The 20,204-nt window shown below is 42.9% G+C and overlaps 1 protein-coding gene across 2 annotated transcripts; it reads right to left on the minus strand.

Annotated features, from left to right (window-relative positions):
- Positions 1-1,226: 1,226 nt before the first annotated feature.
- On the minus strand, positions 1,227-18,327 carry LOC118851917 (acrosin-like). 2 transcript variants are annotated; one of them, XM_036761499.1, is made up of 5 exons: positions 17,850-18,327; positions 17,457-17,663; positions 16,482-16,765; positions 3,009-3,154; positions 1,227-2,392 (listed from the first exon to the last, which is right to left on the minus strand). In XM_036761499.1, exons 2-5 carry the CDS (start codon positions 17,567-17,569, stop codon positions 2,072-2,074), a joined length of 864 nt encoding a protein of 287 aa, XP_036617394.1. In that variant the 5' UTR covers positions 17,570-17,663; positions 17,850-18,327; the 3' UTR covers positions 1,227-2,071. The 2 variants fall into 2 exon arrangements, with proteins under 2 accessions (XP_036617394.1, XP_036617393.1); XM_036761498.1 differs by having other exon boundaries at positions 18,240-18,326.
- Between the last annotated feature and the right edge of the window lie 1,877 nt (positions 18,328-20,204).

Raw genomic sequence — 20,204 nt, forward strand, 5'->3', positions numbered from 1 at the left:
CAGGTTTGAAAAAATAGCTTTACCTTTTCGTTAGCTACCACCATTATCCCTTTCTTCCTCAACATAAGATGGCATCAAGGCTCTGAAATGATTTTCCTCTCATTTGTCCTGAGATTGTTTGCTCTCATTCTCGTTCTGTAGCACCCAAAATGAACTGTACCAAGTAGGAGATGCCCGGGCTTCATTTGAGACCTCTCTTCTCCTCTCCCTCTTCCTCTCAGCAGCCCATCTGAATTACTCAATTGTTAATCAAAACATTGAATTTTTCAATCCCCTTATGACGACTGCCTTGAGAAAATGAGTGAATCATAGTTGTAAAACATCTCTTGTTCCCTTCTTAGCTTTGTATGTCAAAGACCGCTTTAGGATTGATTTTTATTGGCATAGATTTCTCAGTTCATTTATGCTTTTCACTGACTACATTTTTTCCTTTGAAAAGAATGCTTAACTTTGCTGGGGAAAGGATTTGGAGATGGTGTCCTATATCTCCTAAGCTTTACTGGATCACATTCTAGCTTCTTGTATCTTTTCTCAGGTTTATTTTGGGGGGTGGGGGGAATCTGCTAATCACATTGCTGTATTTGACATTTCTTCTTGGTTGCTTGTGAAAGCATCTTGTTGTTGTCTCACAGTCTAATAATGAATGAATTGAGTCTGAGCAAATTAGGGGAAGTTAGGGGTTCAACAATCCTATATACTTTGTCAACATTCAATTTGTCCCTATGGTTGTAATATGACTTTAAAATGTTTTGCACTGTTAGGGGCGCTCTGGACCTGGGCCCCCGAGAGGGTAGTGAGACGCCAGAGAGTCTGGACCTGCTGACGCGGCAGTGCCTGTGTGGCTTCCGTCACGTCAGTACCGGGGCGGCTCTAACTGGAGGAGCTCCACCCTCGGGGAGGAACTGGGGAGGAGCCAACCCGAAACACCCAATATAAGGCGCTCCCCAGAGAGGGTCAGTGGGATTTGTGGGACTTCTGGTACGCCATTGCAATAAACCTGCTTGTCGCATTCCGGTGGCTGTCTGGTGATTCTCCTCTCGCGTCCCCCGGGAGGAGCCGGAGACGTCCGAAGACCCGTGGGCAGGGTGAGTGATAGGCGGTAGTCGGGGAGTACGGGGTGCCAAAGTGGGGCACATCCCGTCCGGCCGCCGACATTGCACCTTACCCTAACCCTGCTTCTGGGTTTATTCAATCTACAGGTAATAGTATTCCCCAACCCTCCTCATGATGATTTGTCAAGCTTCAGTATTTATTCACACTACAATTCTTGATTCCTATGGGTTCATTTCTTGATGCTATGAACTGAAGTGATTCATTTGTGCTGACTCATAAAGGCTGTTGTATTAAAAGTCCAGCTCCATATTCACCTTCAGCTAAGAGACACTGGTCTCACATAGTCTATGTATCTTGCAGTTGGTACACTGGTTACCATCTGTGCCCCTACCTATTCCAGAGTTGTGGAATCTGGGGCTGTGGAGGCAACTCTGTGTCAAAATCTGTCTGTATTCCTGCATATAGACTTTACCCAATAAACAGCCTGATTTGAACTATTAGCGGTGAATGTGGTAGTATGTTCCTTGACTCAGCTCATACCTGAGAAATATGTTGGCCTTAAAGGTACAGTTGGTATAAGTCAACATGAGCATAGAAATCCCACAGGGGAAATTTGTCAATGGATTAAAAGATAGAAGTGGGATGAAGGGTTCTGGCTTGGAGGGTCATGGGGCTTTGGCAAGCCATGGCCAGACAACTGATTCCTCTCTTCCCCATGATCTAATGTGATTAGAGGAAAGGACACCCATTTATGGGCAAGATTAGGCAAAACGGTAGCCATCAAGGGAAAATGCCAAAACATACTGGATAGAGAACTGGGCTTGTCTCTTCCTACATCAGCTAAAGAAATAGAGAGCCAATGACATTGGAAGTTGAAAGACCAGGAGAGAAAATGACCCTGAGAACGCTTAAGCATCCCTGCTAGAAATGTGCCTGAATGAAAGGTAAGGTTGCAAACTCCTGTCTGTGATAGGGCCATAGCCCTCCCTCTTGGGGGTGAGGGACAGATGGAGAGAGGTCAAGGGAGGAAGGGGCCCCATTTATCTTTGGGGATGCCCCATTTTGCTTGAATGAAAGAACTCCTACTTTTTGGAGTCACCCCTCTCCCCGGTCTCCCTCTATGAGGCATTAATATGGGGTTCTTGACTGGTGAAGGCATGTCATCAAACACAGCATCAGCTCCAATCTTGGATGTGATCCACTCCAGAAAGTTCCCCGTGGATGTGTAGACCCCCGGCCGTTTCACCCGGCCACAGCCTGTGCCCCAGCTGGTGATGCCAGTCACCACAAAGGTGTTACTGCTTTTGTCCTTGCACATGAGTGGCCCACCACTGTCCCCCTGCACAGAAAGAAAACATTGTCACAGTCTGTGTTACAGGGACCCGTGGCTCCTGCCCCCTGCCTGACATGCACATGGTCCTCTCAGCTCGCAAGATCACTGTCCTCTAAGTACATGAATTCACAGTGCTCTCAGTTCACACAGTCATTGCTCCCTTGGGATACCTAAATGATCAGGGCACTGACCCCTCAGGATACACACACACACACACACACACACACACACACACACGTGGACAAAATTCTGAGTGTTAATTTGGGACTGGAGAGATCCCAGGGCATTCAGGAAGTGGTCTACATGGCATGGTCTACTGAGCATGGAATAAAGGACCCAGCAGACCTCACCTCCTGGTTCTGGGGAAAGACGTCCAGGTGTGAGCTTATGGAAAAGAAGAGGGTCTGCAGGTACTAGTTGGTCTTCATGAGAGAAGGGGTGTACAGAGTAACTTTCCCACAGCCCTCCCAGAGAGCTATATGAATGACTAGAAAAGAGGCTCATTGGATCATTCACATTAGAATTAAGCAGAAGGGTATTGGTTAGGAGGCTGGGATCACAGTGTTAAGGTTGGGTGGGCTTAGGGACATAAGGGTCTGAGGGGCCTGGGGAGGAATGTTACCTGGCAAGTGTCGATTTTACCCTCTGGGTAGCCAGCACACAGGTTGTTCGAGTGAATGAATCCTTGGTACCACTCAGTCCCATTACATGTTTCCAAACTAATGATCTTCACCTCTGCTTCCTGCAGAACAGCTGCAGGCTGCGAAGCTACAGCCAGAGCGCTCCGGTCAGACTGGTCACCAAAGATTCCCACCCTACTTCAAAATCTATGACTTCCTATGATCCCCAAATCTGCTCTGACTCCATGACCCTTGGCCAGCCTCTGAGACCCTCCCCTAACCTTTCATCATGCTGGGATCCCCTACTTTCCATGACCCCAACCTTTACAAAAATGTGTGGAATGTGATTCTTCAAGGCCAAGGCAAAGAAGAGCCAAGAGGTGGTGGGGTCAACAAGGAAGATGGCATCAGGCATCTGGGCACCTGGACAACTGAGGAGAAGCCCCTGGCCTCCCTGTCTAGCCCCACAATTCTCTGGGCACACCAAACACTTGTACAACCCAAATCCTTGATCAAAGAGAAGTTAAAAGGGCTGGAGGAACTCCTGTCTCTGCTCTCAGGATTATTGGACAGAATGGTGAAATATTTAAGAGAAAAGGACCCTAAGGCAATGAGAAAATCCAGGGTGTGGCAGCTAAGGGGTGCAGCAGCGGATAGAGCACGGGCCCTGGAGTCAGGAGGACCTGAGTTCAAATCTGGCCTCAGACACTTGACACTTACTAGCTGCGTAGCCCTGGGCAAGTCACTTAACCCCAATTGCCACACACACACACACACACACACACACACACACACACACACACACAAATCCAGGGCAGAGGATTTCGGGTTACAGTTTGAAACCAGTTAAGAAGAAGGAAAGGTGTCTGACAGGACTGATGTGGTAACACAGGGAACTCACTCACTGAATGACTATGTCAGGCCCATGTGGAAGAGACAGAAGTGAGAGAAAGTACCTTAGGGGGAATCTCAAAGAATGAGTCTAGTCCTCTAAGTATAGTGTCAAGAATAATAAATGTCCCCTCCCCACCCTATACTTGCCTCTGTCCTGTCCCTCTCCTTGGACTTCTGTCTTATCCTGCACCTGACTCTGCCCCAGTCCTGTGCCCACCTTCCTCTGCACTTCCTAGCTTTGCCTCATCCCTAATTCTAGGTACTAGGTACTGAGTGCCTCCCAGGAGCCTCCTGGTAGACACCATACCCCAAGAGATGAAAAACTCCACGAAAGCCTCCAGGAAACATTAGCCTGTTTCATGTACCAATAAAGCTCCTTGAACTTGTGTAAAGATCAGGACAGGAGGGTCAAGAGGTGTCATCCCTTTAGGCCAAACAGAGGTTTAGTGGCCCCTTTGGAAGACTGCTTGTTTATTGCTATTTGTTGCACTGGGTGAATTAATGTTACCTACTTTATTTATCCCTAATATTCTGATTAAAGATTTATACAAAATGCTTTAGAAGTGAGAGACATAAGGAAGAGGACAAACCAGTGGGGAGTTACAAGCCATGAGATTAGATTGGGTAATCTGTATAGTACAAAAATCCTGTAATTCTAGTGAAACAAGAATTCTTATCCACAAAACGACAGAACCATGGAGAGGGAGGCAGCCACCGAGAATTGATGATGGTTATCCCAAAGCATTCTCTGCTCTTGGGTACTGTAAACAAAAAATAAGGATAAGGATTTGATTTGACAGCACCTGGTCCTTTCTACTAAATAGGACAACACTCAGACCATATCTTGAAAGATTTCCCGGGAGGCTGCTTCTAAGAAAGACCTAAAACATTTCCTATTGACAAAAACAAAATTAAAATGTATACAGCTTTAAGACAAAGGTCAAATCTGCAGGAGCCCATCCTCCTATTCAATGCTGGCCCAAGCCAAAGCTCTAACTAGTGTGACTTAATCAGCCTCCTTACACATCAGCGGATCTCTGAGAACAACAGGGCAGGTGCTTGTTTCACCGGTAAGTACCAATACAAGCTAGTTTATTCATCGAGCCATGTACCTCTAACCCATGTATCAGCAAATCTTCCATGGGCAATCCACCCAATACACCTTCCTCTGATGCTCTTCATCTCGAGTGAGTACCAGGGTCAGACTATCCATTTGCTATCATCCCTCTAACTACAGAACCAGCCCATGCCCTTCACCCATCGTCCAAGTCCTCGATGAGGTAAGTCTTTTCAAGCACTTCTCATGTGCAGGTCAGTATTGGTTGGGCAGTCAGCAAACATTTATTAAGCCCTCACTCAGTGCGCCAGGCATTTGCCAAGTACTGAAGGATACAAAGGAAGGCAAAAACAATCCCTAGTTTCAAAGCAATTACATTTTTATGGATGGGGAGAGAAGAGGGGAACAAGAGGTAAATAATTACATACATATGTACATTTATTGTTTGGTTATTTCAGTCAAATCCAACTCTCCATGGCCCCATTTGGGGTTTTCTTGGCAAATATACTGGAGTGCTTTGTGCCATTTCCTTCTCCAGGTCATTTTATAAGATGAGGAAACCGAGACAAGTAGGGTAAAGTGACTTGTTCAGCTAGCAAGTGTCTGAAACTGGATTTGAACTCAGCTCTTCCTGACTTCAGACCCAGCACACTCTATCCACTGCACCACCTAGCTGCCCATATTCACACATACATTCATACATACACGCATACATACATACAATAGATGGAATGTAATCTCAGAGGGGACAGAACTAGCATAGGGGTGGGGGATGGGGGGGGAGAGAAGGCATGACTGGGGAAGACCTCCCACTCAAGGTGAGAATCGAAGAAAATAGGAAAAAGCTAAGGGTGAAGGTGTATGTAGAGCATTGAGGCATGGGGGCAGCCAGTGGGAAGGCCTAGAGATGAAAGATGAACTCTCTGAGGAACTTCCAATAGACCAATGTAGCTGCATCATAGGGTGATAGAGAAGAGCAGGGGGCATGAAGATTGGGAAGGTAGGAAGGGGACTGTTTGTGGAAGGGTTTAAATGTCTAGCAGAGGAATTCTTATTTGATCTTAGAAGTAGGGGCAGCTAGGTGGTGCAATGGATTAGTACTGTCCCTGGAGTCAGGAGCACCTGGGTTCAAATAACAGCCTCAGATTCTTGACACTTACTAGCTGTGTGACCCTTCGGGGGAGGGGTAGGAGAAGAGGAGGAAGAAGAAGAAATAATAGGGAGCTGAAGAGGAGAAATCTTAGGAAAATCATCTCAGCAGCTGAGTGAAGGATAGACAGAGTGGAAGAGACTTGCTATTGCAATCAACGAGGTAAGAAGCATTGAAGGTCCAAGGATGGCAGCTGTCTAAGTGGAGAAAAGGGAACGTAGTTGGAAGCTACTGTGAAAGAGGAAACTGGAAGATTCTCCAAGAGACTGGAGTTACAGGAGGGGTGAGAGTGAGGAGGGGAGGGTGACATTGAGGCTGCAGCCTGGGTGACCTAGGGGACAGTGGAGCCTTATCAGTAATAGGGCAGTTTGGCAAAGTGGTGGGTTCGGAGGGAAAGATGCTGCATCTGTTAAGTTTGTGCTGCCTGCAGGACATCCAGTTGGAGCTGTCCAAGAGACAGTTGGTGCTTCAGGCCTGACATATGCTGTAGCCTTCTGATGTCACCTTCTTCATGGTGTCACCTACAACGTGAAGACTTTACAGGTATGGTGCATCAGCAGGAAAAAAAATATGGGGTTCAGTAAGGTCCTTTGTGACAGTTTGGCTTCACTGAAAGTCCCAAAGACCTTGATGTTAGAGCTCCATTGGAAACCAATTGGGAATTATGCAAATAAGGTGATTAAAAGCTAATGAGGTAATATTTGTAAAAGTGCTTATCACAGTGCTTGGCAAATAGCAGGTGCTTAATAAATGCTTATTACCTTTCCCTAAAAGGTCTATGCCCTTGACCCTGAGATTCCATTGCTAAATTTGTATCCCAAGGAGGCCATTGACAAGAAGACAGCCCCCATATACACTGGCACTTGTTTCATAGTAGCAAAGAACTGGAAATAAAATAATTGAAAACCAAATTCCCTGTTAAATAGGGAAGAGCTAAACAAACTGGTACATGAATGTTATGGAATATTGGTGTTCTTTATGAATCAGCTAATGTGAAAGATACAGAGAAACACGGGCAATGTGAACCTGAAGAAAGATCCTGGTCTATTGGCTTCCTACCTTGAGGAAAAAGAACATACCATTATGTATTCGGAAGAGAGAAAGTCTCCAGGAAACAGCTAATGTGCAGGAGAAAACCTTTATCGTGTCCCAATCTGCAACTCGCTACGCTAGAGACTTTCCCATTGGAATTTCCCCTTGGGTGAGATCTGAGACTCTCTTTCTTGGTTGAGCTGAGTCATCTCACTCCCACTGGGAGAGCTCATTCACTCTGTACTGTCTGGTAAATATTCTCCTATGTATACTTTCTCTAATTCCTATTTTGCTATGTCTTAGATAAATGAGTTTATTTGTTAGTTGTTATGCGTGTTCATTGTGGAACTGACATTTGGTGGGAGAGGAATTAAGACAGAAACTTTGGGGGCATTTCTTCCCCATTAAGGGATAGTGATCAGGAGCATAGCTTGGACCTAAAAACAATTTCCCCTAGGTTAACAATATTTAAGAGAGAAAACAGAATTCTAGCCCAATTTACCATCTCTTTGAGGAAAGCAGGGTGGCCAGACTCTGGCCCCAACCTCCTGCTTCACCAGCCAAAATCAAAGTCTCCTTGCCATTGGAGAACAGTGGGGGAAAGAGATTCTAGAGATTTCCACAACCTACATGGGCAAAACACACTACACACACACACACACACACACACACACACACACACACGCACGCACGCATGCACACATGCATGCACGCACACACACACACCCCTCTTAGATGTGGAAAAATTTACACAAACTGATATAGAATGAAGTAAACAGAGTCAGGAAAACAACATATACAATTATTACAATTACAAAACAGTTGAAAAATGAATCCCAATGAACAGTATTGGTTTCAAAGAAAAGATATGAGAAGACACTGGAATTGGGGGGAGGGCTGAACTGAAGTTCATCCAGCTGAAGTTATAACCTGGTAGAAGAAGCTCTAGTTATGCCTCTGATAAAATTAAAGCTCATTGAAAAAAGTACGGACTCTCTTACTTGCATCTCAAGTGTTGAACGATGCCTGGCATGCAGTGGGCACTTAATAAATCCTTGTTGATGAATTGATAACTGGGTAATATGTCTGAGGAAGCCACCATTTTGCTGCTACTGAGAAGGCATAACAAAAGCAGAAATGTAGAACATGGGAATTGAGTCAGAAGGTACTGAGTCAGGACCCGCCGAGGTCCACCTAGACCTTGATTGTCTTGCATGGTAATCTGGATATTATTGAAGTTGAAAATTTCATCACCCAAATTCCACAGAGATTCTTTCCAATTCTAAATGAAGTCCTCCAGATACAGGATGCAAAAAGAATGAAATCCAGCAATGCCAAGTTTTGACACAACATGAAAGGAATTTTCTAATCCTAAATCAGATAGAAGATTTGGGAACCTCAGTCCAGCAAAAAGAAAAAAAAAGCCACATAAACAGATTTAATCTTAGCCTGAGGACTTCTCCTGGCTTTTGTTGGCAACCAGGTTGTGTTTGGTTGCAATGCCCTAATAAACTATGATTTAAAGAGCTTAACTTTCTCCCCTCAGGAAAAGACTGCCTAGCAGCTGCAGTCCAGCAGGGGGTAGGAGAAAGCAGCTGATGATAATCACCCAAGAATAGCTTCTAAAGACCAATAGGTGGGAGCAGAGAGTGGCTCAACAGAAACTGAATAAGCCTGGCCAGCAGCCGAAGCAGCAGCAGAAGTATCATTTAGATAACAGGGATTGAGCAAAGGAAAACATTCGGACAGAGGGACAGAGCTCCAGAGGAATGGGTATCAGTGAAGAAACCAAAGCATTATCTGCTCTCTACAGCCCTGGAGGCATGATATGTCACACACACCTAGGTGGTCTGGCGACGTGTTTTGGTGCACCATCCTATTCATGTTCCCCAGTCACACACATACCCTTCAAGGGTCTTTTCCCCCAATGAACAGTGGATATGGCAGCCAAAAATAGAGTAACACCATGTATATGGAGGGAAGTCTTTCTTGCTACATGTTTTGCTATCCTGTTTTTGGAATGTCTTTTGCTTTGAACTTGTGTATTCTTTGGTTAACAACACACACACACACACACACACACACACACAATCTACGTGTGACCTATCCCAAAGTCCATTGGGATGGGACTCTCTCCTTGGTGGAGATGAATGCCCTGCCCTGCTTGAGGGGTAGGGTAGCATTTCTGTGAATGAAAGCTTCAGTTGTCATCCAGTCTTCTTTGAGACTCTTCAAACCTTGAGTCACTTCAAGCACTTTTGGCTTCCAGCTTCAAGAGGAAAGATGGGAAAGGCCGACCCCACTTCCAGTCACTGAAGAAAGAAAAGAGTCCAGGAAGATGTGAGAGGAGTAGCAGGCAGTCTCCATCACGTCCCCCTCCCTAGCTTGTTGTTCTAAAGACTTCAGGAAGTGTATATGTACGTGTATGTTTGTGTGTGTATGTGTGTATATACCTCCTTTGAGGCTGATGCTTAATGTATCATTGACAAAATGTATCTCTAGGATAAAATATGACAATTTTAAGATATTCATTCAATACACCATACTTAATGAGAGCCTTTAGGGACATGTCTAGTTCTAATACCAACTTCTTTTTTCAATCAAGAAGAAATAGACACCACAGAATATTCTCTTTTCTACATCTCTCAGCCAAATCTTGTATTTATTGAGAAAGGTTCTAGTGTATCCTCATTGAATAAGATGGTTGCTTGTGGTTTTAGGTAGATGGTTATTGTGATGTTTTTTAAAAAGTTTCCTCTATGCCTATATTTTGCAAAGTTTTAGCATAAAAGAGTGCTACACTTGGCAAAACATCTTTTATGCATTTATTGAGACGATCATATGGTTTAGATGTTTTGGTTTTTAATATGATTAACCATGTTGAATGTTTTCCTAATGTGGAACCATCCACACATCCCTATTATAAATCCCACTAGGTCATAATGAATGATTTCTTGGATAAATCATTATAGTCTGATAAAATTTTATTTAGAATTTTTGAGTCAATATACAATAATGAAATTGGCCTACAGTTTTCCATCTGTGTTTTATCCTTCCCTGGTTTAGGTATAAGAACTATATTTGTCTCACAAATGGATTCTGGTAGGATGCTTTCTTTCTCAATTTTTGAGAATAATTTGTGAACCATTGGCACTAATTATTTTTTATAAGTTTGATAGAATTTTCACATGAATCCATCAAGACCAGGAGTTTTTTCTTTGGCAATTCCTTTGCAGCTAGATTTATTTCCTTTTCTGACATTGGGTTATTTAAGATTTCTATCTGGCCTTCTGAGAGTTTGAGTGATTTATATTTTTTTAATTTATTCCTCTATTTCTTTTTTATTCTGTGCATAAAACTGTAATATGATCTAACTGTAATATGATCTAACTAGCCTTTTTATTTCTCATTTTGATTTGATTTCATCTTATTCGTTTGCTGTTTTATTGATTTGATTTTCTGCCCTCTTCTTTAATCCTGTCAACTAAAGGTTTATCTGTTTTATTAGTCTTTTCAAAGAACTGGCTTTTAGTTTTGCCATTTTTATATTTTTTGTTTTCAATTTATCTATTTCTTCTCTAATTTTAAAATCTCCTCCTTTGTGCTTAATTTAAGTGTGCTTATTTGTTGACTTTCTAATCTTCAAATGTATATTCAGTTCACTAATCCTCTCTTTTTCTACTTTGTAAGTGTAAGCTTGCATGGATATTATTTTTTTCCCTTGGGGTACTGCATTAGCTACATCCCAGAAATTTTGGCATGTTGTTTTATCATTATCATTTTCTTTCACATAATCATTAGCTGTTTCTGTGATTTGTTCTTTAACTCATTCATATTGTTAAAATCTCTATTTGGGCCTTTTGTCTTTTGTTTTTGGGCCCTGAACAAATGACTAATATTATTGCATTGTGGTCTATAAAGAATGTATTAAACTATTTGTCTTTTTAAATTTGTTTGCAATATCTCTGTGCCCTAGTACACAGCCAATTTTTATAAAAGTTCCATGTGGTGCAAAGAAATATGCATTTTCTTTTATTGTCATATTTAGATGCTGCCATCAACTAGAGAATCTCTAGTTTCTTAGCAATTGGTTCAGTTCCATGTTTTCCCTTTTGTTTTTCTTTCTGTTAGACTTATCCAAAATGGAGAGAGAAATATTGAAGTCTTCTGTCACTATTGTTTCACTGTTTATGTTTTCTTGTAGCTCAATTAATGTTTTCTTTATGAATTGATACACTAAGGCGGTTATAGCATTAAAGTTTATTTCTGTTATTGGTGTGCTGTCTGTGGTTTCTTTCAGCATAATGTAGTTTCTTTCTTTATCCCTTTTTGTATTTTGGGTGTTTTTTTTTTTTTGCTTTGTCAGATAACGTAATTGTGACTCCTGCTTTTTTGGATTTATTTGATGCATAGTAAATTTTTTCCATCTCCTCAATTTTATTTTGTGTTATGTTTTCATTTTTCAAATGTGATTCTTATAAGCAACAGATTGTAAGGTTTTATTTTCTTATCCAATCTGTCACTCTTTTTCATTTTATTGGATTATTCAATCCATTCCCATTTAAAGTTATGAGAACTATATTTTTCTCCATTTGTCACTAACACTGGAGTTTTTTTCAAATTATGATTTTCCCTCTTCTGTTGTAAAAACAGCACTATGTTTCCTTTAATTACTTTAGTTTGTTCTTTTTTAAGGTGGCCCTATTCCCAATGTCTTGCTTCCCCCTTGCCTCCAAACCCCTCCTTCTATTAACTATCCCTTTCCCTTTGGGTTTTTTGCTTATTAGATCCTTTTTCTTTCCTTGTCTTATCTGGTCATTTCACTCTTCTCCCTTTTTTCCTTCTCCATCAAATATATTCTCCCTTTCTCTCTTCCCCTTCAACTCATCCTGTTCATTAATTTTTAAAATTTCATTTTTGTGCCCCTTCCCAGAAAAGGTTTCTCTCATTCTCTTCATTATCCATCCTCTTTCTATCTACTCTAGGCCCTCCTTCATGACCCCTGTAATTGTCTGTTCTCTGTATTCCTCATGGAATCAAAACTTCCAAGTCATATATTCTAGACTCTCCCCACTAGGCAGTCTCTCTTGCTGCATTGCAGAGCTTACTCCGTGGATTCTTCTTTTCTATCGTGCCTCATTCCCAGAACAAAGTCAATTCCTGTGAGCAACAAAAAAGGCATTGCCCAGTAGTAGGAGTCTCCCCACATGCATACACATTCCTGATTATGCAGCACACCACTGATCTATACCTTCCCTCTAGTTACTCCACTTGCCTCAATATTTTCCGCCTGGGTCCATTCTTTCCCATTCTTCCATGCACTAGTTGCCCCTAAGAGTTCTGACTTTCCCCACCCCAAGGTAAGACCAGCACCAAATCCTCTAAACTGTATTCTGCACAAGATCTCTATCTCTCTCCATAGGACATCTCCACCCATAGAAGCATTCATTAGCGGAATTCCCTCACATTCCAAAGCAAGGCCTCCCTCCTACCTCCCCGCTTTTTTAGTTCTTCCCACCTCCTCCTCACCCACCCCCCTGCATACACTTTTCTTCCTAAGACTACAGGGACCACCTCATTGCTGACCCTCAATCTGGCTCATGAACATCATACATTGCCCTCTACCCCCTTGTTCCCCTCTCCCCTTTCATTCACTTTCTCAAAGCTTTCCTTTTTAGAGGGAAGAATCCAGACTTTCCATATCACTCTCCACTGTCCATCTGCAACTCTATTTGACTCAAATTCCACAGAACATGATGTCCCCACACTGAGTATCCCCTGGTGTGCCACCCCCATTTTCCAGCTTCTTTTTGTGTGTCATCTTCCCCATTAGATTGTAAGCTCCTTGAAAGCAGGGACTTTCTTTTTCTTAGTTGCATCCCCAGCACTTACCATAGTACCTGGAATATAGTAGGCACTTACTATATGTTTAATGAATTTAATTGAATTGAAATTTTATAATGTAGTTCCACAAAGCATCTCTTTATTATTCAATGTCCATCTTTTTTCACTTATGGTTAAGCTAATATTTTTAGGTAAGTCATCCTGGTTTGCATCTTACACCCCATTGCTCTTCAAAACACATTATTCCATTCCTTCCTGTGTGTTTCTGATGGATGCAGAAGAGTCTTGAATTAATTAATAAAGAGACAATTGAAATAGTCTTAGGAAAAAACCCCAGAACTGAAGAACTTATTTGCTTCTTGAATATCCCAGACAACATAAATGCAAAAATGATGAATGAATGAATGAATGAATGAATGAATGTAGCAGCCAAGGACAACAAAACCAGAGTGTGAAAAGAGAGACCAGTAAGAGATTCCTTTTTAAAAGTACACAAGGGGACTGAGACAGATGTAGAAGTCAGGTGGAGGTAGCAGTGAAGAGTCTGTGTCATCATGGACAGAACTTTGCATTACCCTGTCTATGGGTGAATCAATGCTTTTGTGGAACTACATTATAAAATTTCAATTCAATTAAATTCATTAAACATATAGTTTTGCACAGTTTTCTTCCATTATTTTCCTGTATAATGGTGTTAATAGTTTTTGTCCTCTTTTGTGGTGGCTTAAGAATTGGAAATCAAAGGGATTCCCATCAATTGGGAAATAACTAAACAAGCTGTGGTATATGATTGTAAAGGAATATTATTGTGCTATAAGAAATGACAAGCAGGATGGTTTCAGAAAATCCTGGAAAGACTTATATGAACTGATGCAATGTGAAGTAAACAGAACCAGGAGAACGTGGTACACAGTAACAGCAATATCGTTCAATGAAGAACTGTGAGTGACTTAGCTGTTCTCAGCAATACAGAGATCCAAGACAATTCCAAAGAACTAATGATGAAGCATACTATCTGCCTCCAGAGGAAGAACTGGTATGGATTGAAGCACGCTATTTTACACTTTCTTTCATTTTTGTCTTCTATTCAAGTCTTCTTGTACAAAATGACTAGTGTGGAAATGTTTTACATAATTGCGCGTGTATAACCTATATCTGATTACTTACCATTTCAGGTAGAGGGGAGGGAAGGGAGGGAGGAAAGGATAGAATTTGGAACTCAAAACTTTAAATAAAAATGTTAAAAATTGAGGAAAAAAGGCTTTTTGTCCTATCATGTTTTTCTGGGAGGCCTATGATCGTTAAGTTGTCTCTCTATAGCCTATCTTTGAAATCAGTATGTTTTGCTTGCATGAATAGTGAGCATATTTTCTTTTAATGTTTTTTTTTTGCTTATCTTCTCCTAGGTTGTCTTTCACTTCTATACATTTGCATTTCCAATATATTGTTCTCTCTTTTGTTTCTTTGCTAAGATTTGTCATTTCAGATTCCACTTTTTCTACTCTGCCCATTATTTTTGCTGTGCAGGCCATATATTCTGCTTTCATAACTCTCACTTGTCTTTTAAACCACTTATTTACAGTGTATTGTGATCCCATATTCTCCTCAAATTCCTCAAGATCCTCTGTCTCTGTGTGTCTGTGTGCCAGATCATTCTCCTTTGTTTGACAATATTTATTCATGGATACCTGAACTTGTTTATTAAATTTAGAAGCCAAATTTCTTTCTGCTGTTAATATTTTCCTTGTTGTTTTATGCAAATATGTTCAAGATCTTTGAGTTTTCTTCTTCCTGGAATCTTTGGTAACTTCAGAGTTTTTCTCCTTATTTTCCCCTGTTGCTCACTTTCTAACTCCCTCCTCTCTAATTATGGTTTCTTTGGGGTCTGGATTTCAAAGCATCTCATCCTCCTGCATTGGCCATTCATGTCTCATTAGGCTAGGTCTATGCCACGAGTGACTTTTAGGGGGAACAGAACCGGCCCCATCTATATGCTGAGCTCTTTCCTTCAGACTTGACAGAGTCACACACACACACACACACACACACACACACACACACACACAATCCAGTGTTATGTCCCATTCCCTCTGCTCCTCAGTTATCTATCTTGGCACCAGCAGTTCAGAAAGCTGCTGCAGTAGTACTATAGGGTTGATTTCTACAGTCTGGATCTCTTGAGGCTCTGAGAGGAGGGGTAGAGTGGGGTGGGGTGCTGAGCTATATTTCAAGCCAATATTCATCCTTCCCCTTTTCTTCTGCTCCTTGCTCTCCTGTGGAAATCTTTTGCAGCTTAGATCATTGTCCATCACGGTGCTGACTCTGTAAAGCTTTTGCCCCAGAGCACTTCTGCCTGCCCCAGAGTGGTGGCTATTAGCCTGAAGCTAAGATCTCCACAGCACTGATGAGATGGAAGGAGGAAAGGAGACTGGGATATGGAGTCAGGTTTTGTTGCAAGGCTGTGTTAGATCCTGGGGTTGTGTAGTGCAGCCTCACTGCTAGTAGCTTAGTAGAAGGTAGGAGAGGGGTCCTGAGTGAGATCAGAGTAGGTATCAGTTCATGGGTTGTTATTTTTTTTAACCTTCTTTTGGATTCTAGGTGAACTAAATCATGGAAACACCTGAAGTTACTTTATCTTTGGCATATAATTTGTTTTTAAGATAGTTAAGAAGTTAAGGAGATAAGAAAAATTGTCTAATCCTCCAGCTTGTTAATCACATGACCCAGAAGTCATAACTTGAGAGTTCTTGATCATAGAAGCAAAACACTTATGATGTTGGCAATCAAGGGTGCAAGTAGATGTGCAAACAAGGTATAGGTCATGGGAGATAAGGAGATTAAGGAACTGGTAAGTAAGGTGTTTTGAGGAGCATCAATATATATGGGAAAGGGATTGACATAGGGAAGAAGGGAAGATTGTGAACCAGGCACTGAGATCACCTTTAATACACACCCTTTGACCTAGTAGTAAATACTTAGAAGAGCTCAGACTGTTCACATTTATCTTGAGGGAAAGTCCAAAGAATTAGTTGGATAAAGAATGTCTCAGGGCAGTGTCTCTATAGAAAAATGGTGCCTTGGTAAGGAGTAAATAGAAGAAGGGTGGATGACTTATCCCTGAATCCACAAGAAAACTTTACCAGGGCAGCTGGCCCAGACCTAGAAGACTTGCATGAGTGAGGGCCATGGCATTGTAATATGTATCCCAATGACCCCTTTGTGATCCCCTCATGCTTCTCTGGGTCTCTTTATGAAGTTTTTGCTTTCCCATTACCCATGATCCTCTTCCAGTGATGCCCCCATGATGACCAGAACCTTACATGATATGCCATGATTCATTAAGATGCCTCTGACTCCCCTCCATGATGCTTAATGATTCCTGTAGCCCCTGAAATATTCCCTAGTGCTACTATAACCCCACAGTCCTTTCAACTTCATATTCCCAGTGACTTCTAGAACCTGCCCCATGATCCTCCCAAAGCCCCATCTCTGGCTTACCATTCTCCTCTTTGTATCCCCAGCCAGCAATGATACAGGGCTCTGAGTCCTTGACTGGATCATCTGAAGGCCGGGGTAGACAGGCAATTTGGACCAGGTAGCCACAGTGAACAGGCTTATTCATCTCTACCAGTGCAATGTCATTGTTCTCAGTCCAAGAGTTGTACTGCTCATGTAGCAGAATACGGACTGCTTTCCGCTCCTGCTCAAGGTTGCTGAGGGTGGCTGCTGCTGCCCACTGTACCTCCCAAGCACCAACAACCAGACGCCACTGACTCAGGTCCCTAAGGAGACAGCCAGTGAAATGAGAACCCAGAATGGCCCTTCACCTCACTCCCTACCCCCATCCACTGATCGCACATCCCTTCTGGAGGAATCTCAAGGTAAGTTTCCTGAAGGCCTGAGAGAGCTAGGGGGAAGAGAGAGGGAGAGAGAGAGAGGGAGAGAGAGAGAGAGAGAGAGAGAGAGAGAGAGAGAGAGAGAGAGAGAGAGAGAGAGAGAGAGAGAGAGAGCCCTGAAGACTTAGGGAAAAAAAACTCCCAGGGAGACACATCAAGAAATTTCGAGACCTGGGACCCTATAAACAGAGACTCTCAGAAAACAAATCCCTAGAAAGAGGCCCTTGAGAGCTTCAGAGAGAAAGAGAAAACCCCAGAGAGACCCTCTCCAGAGAGAGACACTACACCCCGCCCCAAGAGATAATCCTTGAAGAGATACTACAAGATAGATTCTGGAAAGATGCCAAAATGAGTCGTTTGCAGCAAAACCTCAACAGAAATCAGCAGAGACAACACATCCTAGAACCAGACCCCCAAAAAGAGAGAAGGGAAGAGAAGATGAGGGAAGGAGAGGGAAAAGAAGGGGAGGGGAAGTGAGGGGAGGGAGGATGGGAGGGAGGGACAGAGAGAGGGAAAGATTGAGGGATGACCCTGGAGAGAGTGAGGCTGCCTCCCAACCCCTTCCCCATCTTCTCACCTGGTGCCCTTGAAGCAGTGTGCAGCTGTGAGCACCCAGGTTGGGGTCAATAGGGAGCCCCCACAAGCATGGGACCTTTGGCCACTATTGGTAATCAGCTGCATGCTGACCATCCAGGGCCAGGCCCCAGGACGTGTGTCCTTGCCTCCCAAGATTCGACTTTTTTCACTCTTAATTTTGGCCCATGGCCGTGATCCACAGGGGCCACTGGAGGAAGAATAAGAGTCAAGGCTCATAAGACAGGGGTTGATGGAGAAGTGGAGGGGAGGGTAGGAGTTGAAAACTGGCCTCAGCTTTCCCCCACCCCTAGACAGGACCAAATGGGAAGTTTAGCTCATTCCCTTCTCCCTAGCCCTGAGGCACCTGGAGGGAAGGAGAGATGACAAAGCTTACCTCTATGTCTTGCTCCCAAGCTCATGTGTCCCCCACATTCCTTCTCGTGTACTATCCTACAAGTGTATGCCACTTGTGTATGCATCCCCTTCAAAACATGCTATCTCTCACACACAGTCCCGGGGTGGGGGGGAGGACTACAGAGGCCATCTAGTCTAAGAAGCCCACATGTGTGGCCAACCAGCCTCTTCTGGAAGACCTCAGGTCAAAGGGAATCTTTGCCCTTTAGATACAGCCTATTTCTCTTTAGGCTAGCCCTAAGACACCTACCTGTGTCCCCAAACATACATCCTCCACATTCATTCATATGTGCCCCAAACATGTCCTCCACCCTCAATCACATGAACCTACATGCACATGACTTCTCCCACAAGTCCCCTATTCACTTACTCACACAGTCCCTTATCAATAGCCCCCAAATTCCCTACAAGGGAGAGCAGCAGTGCCTGGCATAGCACCCCAGTCCTCTTCATTCTCCAGCATGACATCACAGTGCTCAACACCAAGCCAATCCCAGCCCAGAGCCCCTTGTGATGGTAAGAGAGAATGCAGGGGGATGGGAAGTGTTCCAAGAAACACTGGGAAAGGAAAACTTGCAGGTAAATGGGGGTATAGATAATGATTGTGGCTCCCATTATCAATGGGAGTACTTTCCTCACCACAACTACCATGTTGTGCCATAGACAGGATCAATGTGGTTGGATATTCTCATGGGTCATTATGTCAAGATGTGCTTCAAAGCCCTTGTAGCAGGCAGAGTGAATGAACAAGTTAAAACTTTGCTCCAAGGAATCAGCCTTATTTTTGTGCCTTTTTCTAGTTCCCTCATTGACATGGAAGAATGGAAAAGATTGCATAGCCAAGACTGAGGAAACAAAATAGGGAAACTCAAGTGGAAGTTTTTTGCTGGTCCCTAGAAAGTTGTTCTGCTTTTTTCCCTAAAAGTTATTAAAAGAAAAAGCATGTAGGCTTTGAGCTAAAAGACTATGTGAATGCCTGACCACTCCTTGAGGAAGGATTGGCCTAGGATTTCAGCTAAACAGGAAGGTGGTGGGCTGCAGATACAGAGATTTTGCATCCAATCAGCCAGTGGCTGGCAAGGCTACATTCATCTGATGAGCCCTCTGGGAGACTAAGAAACCAGCAGGAAACAGACCTGATCAAGGTAGCCCAAAGATAGCACTAGAAATCAATGGCCCTTCTATGTCAGAAGCATGACTTGCCCTTCCATGTTTGTGCCCTGGCCCCAGATGTTCCTTACACAAGTCTTCCCTACATGTGCACATTCTTCCTGTCAATGATATATGTATTTGTGGAAAAGTTCATACCAGGTCCGTGGGGAAAATGTCTCGTTGCTACTTTTGTTACTATGCTATTCCATTAAATGCCTTTGCTTTTAACTGATTGTGTTCTTTGGCTGGCTTTTAAAGGTGAACGTCGGTGGGGGCTCATGTGCTATGTCTTATTGGATGGGGAGCAGAGTACCTGGTGTGTACTAGCACTATAGAGTAGGTATTGTCTAGGTCAGTGGTATCCAACTCAAGTAGAATCAGATCCCTGAAGATACATATTGACTAGAAAATGACGAATCATCTAGTATCTTGTACTGTATATTTATTTTGTCAAACATTTTCCAATTATATTTTAAATGGGAAACTAAAATTTCCTCCTCTGGGATTGTGTATGTTGGTGGGGGCAGGGAGATGCATCCAAGTGAGGCACACATCAATGTAGGAGGTCATAGAGGAAGGAATGTGCCCTGAGAGCTCAAAGGCAGATCTAGAGATGGCCCTTGGCATCCACCTTCCCTTCAGTCCAGGCTTCACCCACTTTTACAGCCTTGGCCTCTGGTCTAGAGGACCAAACCCAAAAATTATGGCATGCCATCAGTTGCTACAAATAGATGAAGAACCTGAGGATCAGAGAAACTCATAGATTGGGGGCAGACCCTCTAAAACCATCTGGTTCAACATCCACTCATATCAAGTGTTTCTCTTCGGTCTCTTCTACATGCTCTTATGGAGTATTTCCTTGAAAACTTCTAATGACAGAGAACTCATTACCTACTCAAAAACTAGATATGAAGTGACTTACCTAGGATGAAAGATAATGGTACAACTCAAGTCCACATGTTCTGACTCAAAATCCCAAGTTGTCTCTATCGCAATATATCATGTCTCGTGATCAATCAATAAGCACCTAGTAAGGACTTATTGTGCCAGGCACTGTTCAAGGTGCTGAAGATACAAAGACAGAAGTAAAATGCCTCAGTACTCCAGGAACTTATGTTATCTCAGGGAAGATGTCCACATATCCCAGGCTTGCCATCCAACATTGCATCCATACACCTCCAAT

The sequence above is a fragment of the Trichosurus vulpecula genome, chromosome 5 (assembly GCF_011100635.1).
Source record: "Trichosurus vulpecula isolate mTriVul1 chromosome 5, mTriVul1.pri, whole genome shotgun sequence".
Lineage (NCBI taxonomy): Eukaryota > Metazoa > Chordata > Mammalia > Diprotodontia > Phalangeridae > Trichosurus > Trichosurus vulpecula.